Below are 14,685 nucleotides of genomic sequence, written 5' to 3'. Positions count from 1 at the left end.
AAACATGAGCTGTAGGCAAGATTTGTGGCTTGTTTGCAGGAGACAAGCCATGAGCATGGGATCAGATATAGTATTAAACCAAACCAAGGCTTAGCTCTGGTTGGCATGGCAGCAGAAGGACCAGGACAAGAGCAAAGTGGACACAAATTTTAATGTGAGTTACCCAGACAGTTGTGCGATCACACTTAGCCCTGGTGCACACATAACACTAAGGCAAACCACGGTTAAGTGCGAGGAAAACAACAAGTTCTTATTAACTTATTGAATTTGGATGCTGGGGATGGCAAGGTAAAGACAGCAAGGAGATTCTTTATTCTATCAATTTCTTGAGTAATACGATTTTTAAAAACTGGTGAATTTGGTCAATTTAGTATATACTGTGGACAGCAGCCTTCTAAAAGGTGAATAACCATTCCAGAGCTATTTTCTGCATTATATATGTGATGTTTTGAACATTTTAAAATGCTATTATTGTTATTACAGTGGTACCTCGGGTTACATATGCTTCAGGTTACAGACGCTTCAGATTACAGACTCCACTAACCCAGAAATAGTACCTCGGGTTAAGAACTTTGCTTCAGGATGAGAACAGAAACCGTGCTGCGGAGGCAGCGAGAGGCCCCATTAGCTAAAGTGGTGCTTCAGGTTAAGAACAGTTTCAGGTTAACAACGGACCTCTAGAATGAATTAAGTTCTTAACCCGAGGTACCACTGCCTTAAGTTATTATTATTATTATTAAGCTATTATTATTATTGTTGTTGTTGTTATTATTATTATTATTATTATTATTATTATTTAAGAGTGGCTAGGGAAACCCAGGCAGATGGGCAGGGTATAAATAATAAATTAGTAGTAGTAGTAGTAGTAGTAGTAGACACATTTCACATTCCTTTGCATGGATGTGGTCTGCAAAATTCTACCGCATTTACTCAAGTCTAATGTGCCATCGAATCTAATGCACATCTCAATTTTCAAAACCTTGAAACCAAAAAAAGTATTTGCTGGCGAATCTAAATGTCCCATCAAATCTAATGTATACCTTAATTTTTGCAACATAACTTGGCCAAAAAAAGGTGAGCATTAGATTCAAGTAAATACGGTAATTGCCGAGAATAGATTCCTTGAGGAGCTTTCATTAAACAAATGCATACAAGCAATCTAAATTATACTGCAGTACGAAAACACCTATTTATGGAACCCCCTTTTTCAATGGCCCCTCCCCCCACCCCATTTGTGGAATGCTCTCTTCAGGGAAGTTTGCTTAGTGCCAATGTTGTCAGTTTTTCAGCACTAGGCATTTGGTCCTTGAGATGGTTTGGTTTATTCACTATTATAGTTTTGGTGGTTGGGTGGGGAAGGATATTATCCTTGTTATTTTATTACTGAGTATGAACACTATTAGTATTTTTTATGATTTGATATTTGTTGCATTTTTGTATTTTACCTATTTTCTTAGATGCTTTGAGACATTTTTGCTCTTGCAAAGAGCAACAAATTGAATAAATACATGTAGGTTCTACACAATGTATTCCCCAGAAATCATTAGGAGAGTGTTTGCATAATAAGCTGATGATTTCCATTATTTCCTATGGGAACATTTCTATACTGTGATCCCTCTCCTCCTCCTGCCATGAAATGGCTGCAACCAAATAGCAAAAGAGAGACAAAGGAAAAACTTATTTGTCCAATCTCTCCTGCTGTCTGATTTGTCCCTTCCCTCCCTGTGATTTCCCCCCCCTCCCCATTATTTCTGTCCAAAAATGGCTGCTGCTGACCAGCAAAGCACAAACAAGGGGAAGTGGGCAAACTGACTGTTAGGATATCTGAATCTGCACTGTGTATAGTGAGGTTTGGGTATAAATCTTTGTGTTCAGGTTAAGTGATTTTTTGCTTAATGAGTGAGCAGATAGTGGGACCTGCGTCTACACATTGCTGAACATTTTTGAGAGAGGGCCACAATCCATAAATACTAGATACTGAGATGAATACAGAGTTTCTCTTTTACTTGGGGGATAAGAACAAGCTGGAGCAGCACAATATCCAAGAATCTATGTATTTGAAAGAGCCTTAAGTTGTATTCCGGAAGGCTACTTCCAATCTGCCTGGTTGTAAATAGGCATTTGCTCCATTAGCATGTTCTGGAGAAATGAGAAGTGAACAGATGTCCTTATTCATTTGTGTAATATTCCCTAGGCTATGCAGCACTACCTCTCTCAACTTTAATATGCATGTTTGTTGGCTTCCATCTGTCTCGAGCAATAATGGAGTGGGGGCCTCTGGGGGTGGTCAAACTGCTGGATTAGCAGCACCAGAGTGATCTCCTGGGGGCCTGGGCAGTGTGTGCGGAGGTCCTGGGCTTCCTAGATGACAAGATCCCCTCTCGTGAAGGCAAACTGATGCTACATCTCAGAATATGAATGGGACATGCATTTAGATGGGTGCCATTAGAACATACAAAATTGAAGCCTATCAATTCATTCAAGATCTCAAATTCATAACTGCCCAAAGTCAATTAACAATGTATTATATAATTTAAAAGCACATGTGAAACATCAGAAGCCCAAAAAATCAACAGCTGCTGAACTTTAGAATGGAAATACATATTAAGAAGCATACATATTAATTCCCAATTGTGTGATGAATGTGGGCAGGGAGCATGTGACTGCTGACCCTTCTTTATAACAGCATCCACATGTCATTCATGAGCAAATACAGTTGAGGAATATGCCTTGGGTTGGGTGCAGAATAGATCCTCCCTGAGAGAGGTGGAATAATATGGTACCTCACAATGAAGGGGGGGGGGAGAGTTTCAGCAGTCCAAAACAGCTCCTTCCAAATTCTGAATGCTTTATCAAAGTAGCATTAGGACCAGTTGGCAACTATTGGCTATGGACAGCCAACCAACCAAAAATATATTTTGCTACCCATTCCCCCTTTTCCTACCTTGACATACTGAATGTCTGAGATAGCTCTCACTGAGTAGTCTGGAACATAAACTTGAAGAAATGAGTTCAACTGGTTGTTGCTATTTCCTATCGTTGGTGTCACCGCATCAATGCGATCCCCTCTGTTAAGAGAGTCTGAATGATTCAAGCCACAAGGACGAGGTGGTGACTTGTTTTCAGCTGGGGAAAAAGGAAAGGAAAAGATGCTTCAGAAAAAAATCATATCTTAAGAGACTCACATCTGTTCATGCAGATCCATGTTAAATTTTCCAATTGAAACAGCTTTTTGCTAGAGCTATAATACTGCAGTGTACACTTTCAATCAGATCTCACTACTAAAATCCCAACTCTGAGGTTTCTTATCTTCATCTGTCTAGCTTCAGACCCATTACAGGTGACTTTGTATATAAAGGCCAATTGAGACATAGCAATTCTGTTCTGGTACCTATAATAAGTAGCGTATCCTGATTTACAATCAAGAATCAAAGAGATTGTGGCAACAGGGCCAAAGACCAAGAAGAAGTCAATTTAAGAGGATAATATTAAAGTCTGACCAGATAAAAAAAATAGTTTTCACTTTACAATTTAATTCTAGCCAGTTGCAAATTAATAGCATACTACAAAAGATTCATAACACATTGTATTTAATACCACTTCTCAAACCTTTCTCTTTAGCCAATTATGACCATTCCCTGATATTTCCCATCTTACGTTTTGAAAATACATGAAGGAAGGTGTTTAGTAAACAGGCACAGTTACACATTTTTGTACAGTGGAATAGATTTGAAGCCTTGCAGATACCAGTTTCTTCTGCTATGTTCAAACATCTTAAACATCTGAATATTCCCATGTTACAACAAACCTGTGGAAATTTTAACTATTTCCCTATACACATTTTAAGAATATGAGATCAGAAGTGTAACACTGAACAGTTTCTACAAACCTATACGGTCACACAAAGATGATTTCAAGGCACCATTGTGCAATATTGTGAACAGGCAGCAAACAAGGTGGTGGTGGGTATTCCAGGAATTTTTTAACACACAAACAGAACACAGTACGAAAGACTCCTATTGTGCTGGCCATGCAGGAAGACTGCTTTTTTTTTTTTAAGAACAAGGAGTCCGAGTTGTAATGTTTCTAGGCCCAACAGAAGGCACCAATAATATTTATGAAAGAAGCCAAAACTAGAAACAACCAATTCAGATGTTCAAAATACTGAACATCACTGAGCTATCAAGCAAAAGCTCCTCTTGTAACCTTTTCCTCACTAAGGTCCCATCTAGCCTGTGCATTACAGTATCAATCAGAACAATTGTGTTTATTTGCAGAATAGCCAGTTCATGTAACAATGCAAATAAACAACTGGCTGCAGCAAGGAATGCATATATGATAAAAGGAGGTGAAGAAGGCAAGGAGAAATATCCAGGCTCTATCACATTTATGCCACAATAGCTCAGTGTCTAAAAATACCATTATGTGGGGATCCTTCATTTCCCTACAACAGCATGCAATAATACAAATTAAGTACATTTATTTCTGCCACCAATAATATAGACAATTTCCTTCTCCCACTTTGATACCCTATGCTGATCAGATAAATGTTAATTAATGGAAACAATTCAAGCTGATCATGGGGTATTTAATTCGGATAATGGGCCTTCTAAACCTACTTGGTTTCACTTGCATGGAATGAACATGGTTTCCTGAAAAATAACAGCTGGTCCACAAATCTAGGTATCGGCACCCAAAAGCAAGGGCTGATTAGAAGTAATTTAGAGCAGGGGTTGCCAAACAGTGATCTGAGGACCACCAGTGATCCACAAGCTACATTCAGGTGGTTCACAGTGGTGTGTCTGATAAAATACAATAAAAAACCATAAGATGTCTGGTGCAGCACATATCAATTGCTACAATAGGCAGAAAAGTTATTCAGTGGCCTGCCAAGACAATCAGCAATTTTCAAGTAGTCAGTGAGAAAAATAAGTTTGGGAACCACTAGCTTGAGCACCTTCAACTTTTTCAGCACTGAGGTCAATACTTATTCCACTTCATGACTGCCTGCCTCAAACATGCTTTATGTTTAAGCATGCTAATCTACTAAAAGATAGCAAGACTTGAAAAGCTAATACGTTGCAGTTGAAAATGTGTCTAATTTTAATTTCAAGGCAGTATACTAAACACAGGTGTGGAGGTACTAAATCCTCAAATGACTGCAAGACAAACAGCAGGCAATTAAAACCTGTAGTGAGAATCTCCTTGTAGTTTGTAAAGCAAAAAATCAGGAGGTAAGAAGACAGGAAGTATATTTGAAAAATAAGCAAAACAAACACACATTTTTCCTCCTGCTGATTAATTACAAAAAGAAAATTGTCAATATTAGGGGGAAATGGGTTCCTCCAGAGAATAAACTATACAGAAGCTTTAACTGCACTATCAAGGCAGAGCACATGGTTTTAAGAGAATTCTAACTGCAAATTTATCTCAAGAGTCAAATACATCTAACAAATATATAATTCAAAATATTGACTTTCTTAATTGTTATCTTTGACAGATGTTATCTAAATCTCATCTTTTTATAAAAAAAAACCCAATACCTCAAATCTCCCTGTACACAAATCTAAGGATACATAGCAATGAGAATTTTACTTACAAACACTGTGCAATTTAAATCTGTTCTGCTGTAACTTAAACCCATTAATTTCTTTATCCTTCACTCAGTCCTGGTTACAGTTGTACTTCTCCCCCTTCTTCATGACTATGTTTTAGCTATTGGGCAATTGCTATCACCTGTGTTGCTTTCTAGGCAACACACCCATCTCCCATTAGAAGCATGACACACAGAATGAATACAGAGTTAGTGTAGAATGGGGGGGGGGATCTAAAACACATGACAATATTGTAAATATAAAAATCAGTTGTTTTCAAATCTAAGGTTGATGCCTAGTGTCAAATTTGAGGAAGCTTTGAGCAAAGAAAGATAGTAGCTGGAGCTGCCAACATTTCACTTGCTGCTTCTCTGTCCTTGCTGCTGCCTACGCCTGCATCTTACCCTGACCCCCAATCATATTTAACAGACCAGGCAATGCACTGGGGGCAGCATGCCTCTGGCAGATCAGCTTCTGGGATAGTAAAAATGGCAGTTGCTGCTGCAGCATCTATAGGCCCCAGCATTTGTCTCAGCATTCAGAGTGGTGCTGCTGGGTCTGCTACAATGTCTCTATCATGTTCTTAGCCAACAACTGAAGTTTTAAAGGTGAAAGAATTTGAATGAAAATTCTTCATCTACATATTATTAAATACCAATAAGCATGAAGTTGGGACGCGGGTGGCGCTGTGGGTAAAACCTCAGCGCCTAGGACTTGCCGATCGTCGGCGGTTCGAATCCCCGCGGCGGGGTGCCCTCCCGTTGCTCGGTCCCAGCACCTGCCAACCTAGTAGTTCGAAAGCACCCTCGGGTGCAAGTAGATAAATAGGGACCGTTTACTAGCGGGAAGGTAAACGGCGTTTCCGTGTGCGGCTCTGGCTCGCCAGAGTAGCTTTGTCACGCTGGCCACGTGACCCGGAAGTGTCTTCGGACAGCGCTGGCCCCCGGCCTCTTAAGTGAGATGGGTGCACAACCCCAGAGTCGGACACGACTGGCCCGTACGGGCAGGGGTACCTTTACCTTTACCTTTAAGCATGAAGTTGTATCCCAAAGGTTACAAAGGTTGAGCAAGAGGAAAGCAGATCAAGCAACCAATTTCCCCCTTGGTCTTCTCTCCCTCTACAACCCCCTGGACCCCATAAACCCACCTCAGAGGGCAACTGTTTCTATTGAAAAATATTCTTTTAGGTGATGTGAAAGAAAACTGCTGAAAATTCCCCTCACCCAGACATAGTATTGGAGAAACAAAGCCAGCACTTTGCTGCTCATGTTCAAACCACTGACCGTACCACAAAGATGGCATAAAAGTGGCATATAGGCAGGACTATAACATTTAGACAGATTAAATTAACAATATTTAATTAAAAGGTGTCATTAATTGAGCAAGTTATTTTTTTAAAAAAGACTGCTGAACATATTTACTAGATGAACTTACAAAATCTATAGGTAGAAGGCACAATCTTAAAAAAAAACACCTATTCCCCCTTTTCCTCACACATCAGGAAATGTCACTTCCAATATGGTGCCTGCTATAACATAGAATCATAGAATTGGAAGGGACCACGAGGGTCATCTAGTCCAGCCCCCTGCAATGCAGGAATATGCAGCTGTCCCATATGGGGATCAAACCTGCAACCCTGGCATAATCAGCACCACACTCTAATCAACTGAGCTATCCAGGCTAGGTAAAGGTAAAGGTACCCCTGCCCGTACGGGCCAGTCTTGACAGACTCTAGGGTTGTGCGCTCATCTCACTCTAGAGGCCAGGAGCCAGCGCTGTCCGCAGACACTTCCGGGTCACGTGGCCAGCGTGACAAGCTGCATCTGGCGAGCCAGAGCCGCACACGGAAACGCCGTTTACCTTCTCGCTAGTAAGCGGTCCCTATTTATCTACTTGCACCCGAGGGTGCTTTCGAACTACTAGGTTGGCAGGCGCTGGGACCGAGCAACGGGAGCGCACCCCGCCGCGGGGATTCGAACCGCCGACCATACGATCGGCAAGTCCTAGGCACTGAGGTTTTACCCACAGCGCCACCCGCGTCCAGGCTAGCTAACACCTAACATGTAGGAACATCGTGGACCATAAGTACTGTTTTATTCATATGCAATTTATGTAAATGTAAATGATTTCATTTACTGACATATGATTAATCAACTAAAATTTCTTTGAATATATAGGAGAGAAAACCTTCAGGACCCACAACTGCAGGGAGCATAACTGCAACCTGAAATTCATATCAACTATGTGGAAGAGCCCATCAGGCCCAAGAGCCTCTCAAACAGTACTGCTGGCTAAGACAGATAGGGATACACACCAGGCCTGGTGCCATGAAGAAAGCAGATCAAGACCACAGCTGCTCCTATCAAAGTGACTGAATAAATTCAAGTCAGATTGGATCCCCCCCCCCCCAGGTTGGAGCTGCAATACTATGTAATTCCTTCCATTCTGTAGGGAAGTGAGAGGTCAAATTCCTACTAGTTATATAGGAACAGAAAAATCTGGACGATTCTGTAGACATGCATTATGTAAAATATTTTAGGACTCTTTTTGGGGGGAGGGGGATGGATGCCCATTCAAACAGGTTACAATATAAAGCAGAGAAAATGAGGGAAAACAATTTTAAACTAGAAACAACAAAACAACACTCCTCATATAATTTAAAAGAACCCCTAAAAATCATATTTCAACCAACCAGCCAGTAAAGCATCATGCCTTGAATGCCGGTTGAAAGAGATAAGGCTTTCAAGGCCTTCTAGAAACCCTGTAGTGTGATGATGTCAGTCCAAGATAATGGAATTCCAAATCTTTGGGCCACCACAGAGAAGAACTTGTCCCTGGCCATTGACCTTTCAGCTCTAGTGGGAAGACACACCAGAAGAGATTCCAAAGCAGATCTTTAAAGTGTGGGCGAGATGGTACAGGAACCTGCAGCTGGGTACAAACCATTTAGGACTTTAAAGGTCAAAACCAGCACCTTAAATTGAGCCTTGAAACACTGGTAATCAGTACAACTAATATAATGAAGCTGTCACAGGCACCAACTGTCTAGACCCTTGTAGGATTCTGGCAGATGCATTTTGGACCAGAAGAAGTTTCTGAATCATCTTTAAAGGCAACCCCATGTAGAGCACATTGCAGGCGTCTAGTCTGGACATGACCAGAGCATGGATCACTGTGGCAAAGTCACCTCCTCTAGATGGGGTGGAGCTGAATCTTGGGGGAAACTCTCCTGGCCGCTGACACCACCATTACTAATTACCACTATGCACTTTCAAAAATCTCAGGCTGTTCTGAGACAATAAAGGGTGCTGAACAAAACTGGATTCCAATTTGCAGAACTCTGTCTTGGTAACAATTCATTTTGCTCACCTTCCAAGATGCCTACCTTTGCACAACCAATACAGAAAGATAATCACAATACAGAAAGATAATCTTAGCTTCTATCTCATAGATGATCACTATTAATACAGAGAAGGGGACTGTATCGCGTTGAGCGAGACAAGGTAGATCCCAAGGAACTGGTCCTTCATTATTGAAGGCTGTTATGTCTCTTATCAGGCTGGCTTATCAGGCTTCTTGGGAAGCATCTCTGCTGTGACTGAAGTGGTATGTTGTACAGGATTAGGAGATGCTTAGAGAAATCTCAGTGCAGCCAAGGTGCTACTTCCTAGTGCAGGAGTACAAGGAAGTACCTGAGAACAAAAGGTGGCTTTGGGATGTGGAAGTGCTTTGAGTGCCCCAAAGTCCACTTCAGTTATGATGCCTTAGAAGCCAGACACAACTGGAAGAACTAGATGCTGACATGTTTGAGACTGACAGTGGCAGATGCTGAGGAAATGTCAGCAGGCATCTTGGGAGGCCTGGAAGCCTTAACAAGGAAACACCTGGAGAAGCAGAACAAGAGAAGGCTGCAGGAGTTGGAACTTGGAAGGTCAGAGCAACTTCCACTGGTAGCATGGATAGGGATTGCTTGCCTCAATACCTGTAGCTGCAAAAGCATGTTTCTACATGATGAATTGGAATTCTCTAGTTATTTAAGAAGGTTTTTGACCGGGCTTGCAGATATGGCCTGTATGACAGACTGAGGATCAGATTAGACATGTTTATCATGTAATTTCCTTCACAAATACCCAGTACATGGGTGTGGAATAGTGGGTCATACTGAGATGGTGATAAGAGGGGCCTTTAACCCTTTGCCCCTGCTGTGATCCTAGGTTGGCTCAGTCTTCCCTTTACCTGCTATTCATAATGGAAGGAAAGCCCCCTTTGGAGCCAATGGGGGATGGTGTGGGGTGTGTAGATATTGAACACAGGGGGGGTGGGTTAAATGCTCCCTTTCCTCATCTCATGGTTCTGATCAAGCCTGGGGCCTCCTGTGTGAGCTATTTGTGAAAGAAAAAACAACTATACAAAGGCAATAGTCACATCTAGTTTGGCCCATTCCTGACTCTTTTTGTAGAGTGCCTTACTTGTCAGAGGTGGCTGTGGAAAGGACTGGCAAAGACATCTTTCAGAGCCCTTTACAAAGGAGATCTCTCTCTCCTGTGTGCAATCAGAAAGAAACTGGGAAGGGAGTGATCTCCTTCAACAATATCTTTAATTGTTGTTTTAATTGTTGTTAACTGTTGTTTTAAAAAGTCTTCAGTGTTAGCAGTCAAGGAAAGCTTCTCCATGACTGAATATATTATGTGGACTTCCCACAGGCAACTGGTTGGCCACTGGGAGAGCAGGATGCTGGACTAGACGGGGCACTGGCCTGATCCAGCAAGCTCTTCTTACGTTCTTATAAAAGAAGCACTGGTTTTTGTTTCAGTGTCCTTTTGCTATTAACTAATCACAAACATAAGCTCAAGCACCTACCTGTCAGGCATGATCTTGCCTGCATTTCTCCAACAAAATGGGCATCTGGTAAATGCAAGCTGTTGTTGATTCAATAGAGGGTAAGTGCAGTGACAAAAGGGTGAAGAAGAAACGTGCAAGTTTACCTGGAGTACCTGCTGCTAATAATTCTGTTCTGCTGACAACAAAGGTACGAGACAGGGACAAGGGAACTAGACGAAGGAGGGAAGGAAAAAAAACAGATGAGGTCAGGATCAGTGAGGATGCTGGTATCTATAATCAACAGGAGAGAGGATCAGTTGACACATAATAGAGAACTAAAATACAATTCAAAATTAGAGGAAAAAATAAAGGGGTAGAAAACAATGAAGGGACATAAAGCAATGAAAAGCTGATCAGAATCTTACTAAAATAGTACAAGAAATCAGGAGTTGTGCAACTATACATGTTCCCTGTTTACTAACCATAAACATATGAACAGCTTTTCATTTAGGAACGATAGTTCATTAGTCCTCTTGGGGACCCAGCACTTACTAACAATGATATAAAGCAATGTTTTAATGATATATTGTTTGTTTGTTAGACTGTACACAACTCAGAGATTTTTTTTGAAATATTAATCAGTATGTTAATGCTTTTAAATAAAACTATATGACAAAAAATGAGGTGTGTGTAGCACAAGGCGTCAAGATAGTAGTATTTTAACAAGCTTATCCATTTTGATCGTATGTTACAAAATGCAATGGTAATTCCAGCTCATCCCACTGCGTTAGTCAACATGGGCCTCATAAAATTCAAAACACCACATTGCCATCATTTTTTCCAGACAAGAACAGTGTTTCGTTCTGTAAAGTCTTTTGGCTGTCATCAAAGACAGCTGTTGCAGAGTGAGCTGCAACTTTTATTTCTTACAACTATGAATTCCTTTAAGATTTCATCCTATTCCAGGCATTCTGGAAGATATCAGGCATCAAGACAGTACAGAGATTGAAATGGTTTAAAAGGAAAATACAGCAGCAACACAACAAGAATCAGCACCAGCCACTTTAGTACCAGACCATGCTGACACCAGGCAGGCCTCCTGCTTCTCCCCACACCTCCTCCAAGATGTAAAAGGCATTGCTCTGGAGAAGTGATTGTTGCAAGGGAAAGGCTCAAATGGCATCTGGAAGAGGGATTTATCCCCTCAAATGCAAAAACATGGAAAAAAGTGGGTGAGAATGCAGCACCAGCATGCGATACTAAATCTGAAATGGGACATATTGCAAGAGCAACACTTTCTTTTCCAGTAGAATAGTTGCATAAGAGCAATGCTACAGAAGAAACCAGGGTTTGTCTCACCTTGTCTACCTCCAGAGGCTAGGAAACCTTCTGGAGCAGATTGAGGGGGCACCCAGAAGACAGGAGAGGGGAGAAGAGAAACTGAAAGTCCCATTGTGCAAGTAGATTTCTGTTACACAAGTGGGCAGACACTACTGGATTTTGTCCTATACAGTGGTACCTCGGTTTTTGAACAGCTTAGTTCACGAACAACTTGGAATTCGAGCACCACAAACCCAGAAGTAGGTGTTCCACTTTGTGAATTTTTTTCGGAATCTGAACTGTTCCGTTTTGAGTGTTACACTCCTTTTTCAGTGCCACACTTCCGCTTTGAGTGCCCCTGGCTCCTGCCTGCACTGGAGTAGAAGCTGGATCAGGGCAGCTCAGCTGGGGAGCACACAGCCTCCGCTTCCCAGCTAAGAGATCCCCAACCCCACTCCTGCTTGCACAGGAGTAGGAGCTGGATCAGGGCTGCCCACCTGGAGAGGTGCAGGCTCCTTCACACTTTTCCATTAAGGAGTGTGTGGCTGTGTTAATAATAATAATAATAATTTATCATTTATACCCCGCCCATCTGGCTGGGTTTTCCCAGCCACTCTGGGCAGCTTCCAACAAAATATTAAAATACAATAGATATTCAGATATTAAAAGCTTCCCTAAACAGGGCTGCCTTCAGAATAGAGAAGTTTAAAGGAGCATAGGGTAGCAATGCAGAGACAGCCCGACAGCTGCCCCAGCAGCAGTTTAGGGGCTCTCAGATGCAGCTGCCGGGCTGCCTCCACCTTCACCACCCCAGCAATTATTCTGCCTGGCTGCCTTCAGGTGGTGCAGGGGCTCTGATGCTGAGGTGGGGGCTCCTTTAAACTTCCCCCTTGAGGAGAAGGGGATCTCTCCAGCTGCGATCTCTCAGCTGGGAAGCAGAGATTTCCTGCTCCCCAGCTGAGCTGCCCAATCCAGCTCCTACTCGCCTGCAAGCAGGAGCAGGGGTGTGGATCTCTCAGCTGGGGTGGAGGCTTTGCGCTCCCCTGAGCATTTAAAATTAAAACTGAAACTCTCCAGAAAATCACAAAGTCAAAAAACTTAGAGCTCATGAATAAGCAGGAACACAACAAATTAGAAAAAAAGCAAACAAACTGCAAATGAATCAAAATCACAAGAAAACATAAAACAACACTGACCCTAACCCTAATTCTAATTCTTACCCTAACACTAATCCAATCCTAAAATTAACCCTAATCCAGAAATGGTCTTGTTAGATATTAAAATTCATGTTAAGTTGCTATTTTAGAGGTTGTTTTTAAAAGTCTGGAAAGGATTAATCCATTTTGCATTACTTTCTATGGGAAAACGTGCCTTTGTTTTGGAACACTTTGGTTTTAGAATGGACTTCCGGAATGGATTAAGTTTGAGAACCAAGGTACCACTTGAACTCTAGGCAGCTGTAAATATGTATCTTAGCACAAATATAAATAAATCGCTACAGGTACTGTACACCTTAGCCTACAGAAAGTATGTGTTGTCTCCCACAGATGAAACACATAGCAAGTACTCTAAAACAAAGCCAGTTTTCCAACAGGGAACAGGCATAGAAATGCCCACATAATCCCAACAGAGGCTGTTCCATTTGGGCCAAAGGGGCACTGCCCCTCCAAACTCAGTCTGCCTTCATCCAGCCCCCACTGGCTTGCCTCCTTACTTATAATTTATATACTTTAATATTGCATGTCATCTTCCTTCTCCTTGGAATCAACACTGCCCTTGTAGAACTCAGCAGGGAGAAGGATGGGACAAAACTAGAATTACTTGGCTCTGCCCAACACTGGCTCTGGCTCCACCTACTGTTCCATCTCCCTATCTTCCAGCCACCACTGCATAATTCCACAGCATGATGGAGAAAAGCTTTATTATAAAGACAAATATGAACTAATCAAACTCTGGCAAAGGCCTTCTAACAATCTGAACTTCAGAAAATCTGAAATTCTGTTACCCAGGAAGTTTTCATTAACCAATGTGACCGTCATTCCACTAGGCTGCATAACAAAGGGAGAGAAGTAAAGAAGTGCTGTTGCACTCTGGTTGAGAGATCAGCTGCCTGTGGCTCTCCCCGGCTGTCATTCCATCAGGCTACCTGAACTGTTCTCATCCCAGCTGTTATATGAACTGTAACAGTGCCCAAGTGTTTTTATCCTTGTTCCTTTCCCCCTTGTCTGTCATGTCTTTCAGAGTGTAAGTCTGAGGGCAGGGACAATCTTTCTGATTTTGAAAATGAGTTGGGAGCCTTTCTGGTGAAAAAAAAACAGATTAAAAATGCTTTAAACAATAAAATAAAATAAAAACCAACTGTCAATGCCACCTGATAGGAGCGAGATCAAACTTATGATAGCCTACATCATTATTGAAGAGTTGTACCCCTCACATAATGCAAACCTCTTATTTATATGTTGAAGTGTCAACTACTTGACTACAATTGTTCTGACACCTTAACAAGACATCGTTGCTGTTTCTTCTACCCCTTAACCTTGAAGCAATCTGATACTGGCATAGAACCTGAAAGAGACTTATTTGAATGTCTGCTACATCCTCCCACATTCTTCCTTAACACTCTTACTAAATAAGATTCATGGTACTCCTGTCAGCCAAGTTTTTTCTCTCTCCCCACACTGCTTTGCCATCTAACTGAAGAGGAGTTATTGATAACTTGAAGGCTTGCACACTATTTTGTGATGTTTTGGTTGGCCTAATAAAAGGTATTGCTCTAATATGGATTTCTGAATTTTTAAAAGATTAATTTATTGATTTGAAAAAAAGATTTGCAATAGTAGGCAGACCTGATCTCCAAGCAGCTTATTTTCTTCTTTTGTCCCGACAATTTTTCAGTACAAAAAATTAACAAGAAATGTTAAGCTACCAAATCTAAATACTGTGCTAGATT

At 41.5% G+C, this 14,685-nt stretch overlaps 2 protein-coding genes across 8 annotated transcripts in view; one reads left to right on the top strand and one right to left on the bottom strand.

The window, feature by feature from the left end:
* NT5C2 (5'-nucleotidase, cytosolic II) overlaps nucleotides 1-11,108 on the top strand; it is an 82,415-nt gene extending 71,307 nt beyond the window's left edge. Inside the window, exon 19 of the mRNA XM_028730404.2 lies at nucleotides 7,772-11,108. Coding sequence (XP_028586237.2) covers nucleotides 7,772-7,822 — 51 coding nt within the window. The 3' untranslated portion in view covers nucleotides 7,823-11,108. The remainder of the gene's footprint in view (nucleotides 1-7,771) is intronic.
* Nucleotides 1-14,685, bottom strand: part of CNNM2 (cyclin and CBS domain divalent metal cation transport mediator 2) — a 123,635-nt gene that overhangs the window by 11,937 nt on the left and 97,013 nt on the right. For 2 of the 7 annotated variants that reach the window (XM_028730397.2, XM_028730396.2), the window contains 2 exons: nucleotides 10,580-10,645; nucleotides 2,945-3,126 (listed from right to left, as the gene is read on the bottom strand). In XM_028730397.2, the coding sequence (XP_028586230.2) occupies nucleotides 2,945-3,126; nucleotides 10,580-10,645 (248 nt within the window). Of the gene's footprint in view, nucleotides 1-2,944; nucleotides 3,127-10,579; nucleotides 10,646-14,685 lie in introns of those variants that run through there. The other 5 variants (XR_013393182.1, XM_028730400.2, XM_077930187.1 and 2 more) reach the window with 5 other exon arrangements.

The sequence above is a fragment of the Podarcis muralis genome, chromosome 6, assembly GCF_964188315.1.
Source record: "Podarcis muralis chromosome 6, rPodMur119.hap1.1, whole genome shotgun sequence".
NCBI lineage: Eukaryota > Metazoa > Chordata > Lepidosauria > Squamata > Lacertidae > Podarcis > Podarcis muralis.
Note: the sequence above shows the minus strand (reverse complement) of the source record. Positions and strands in the feature narration are given on the sequence as shown.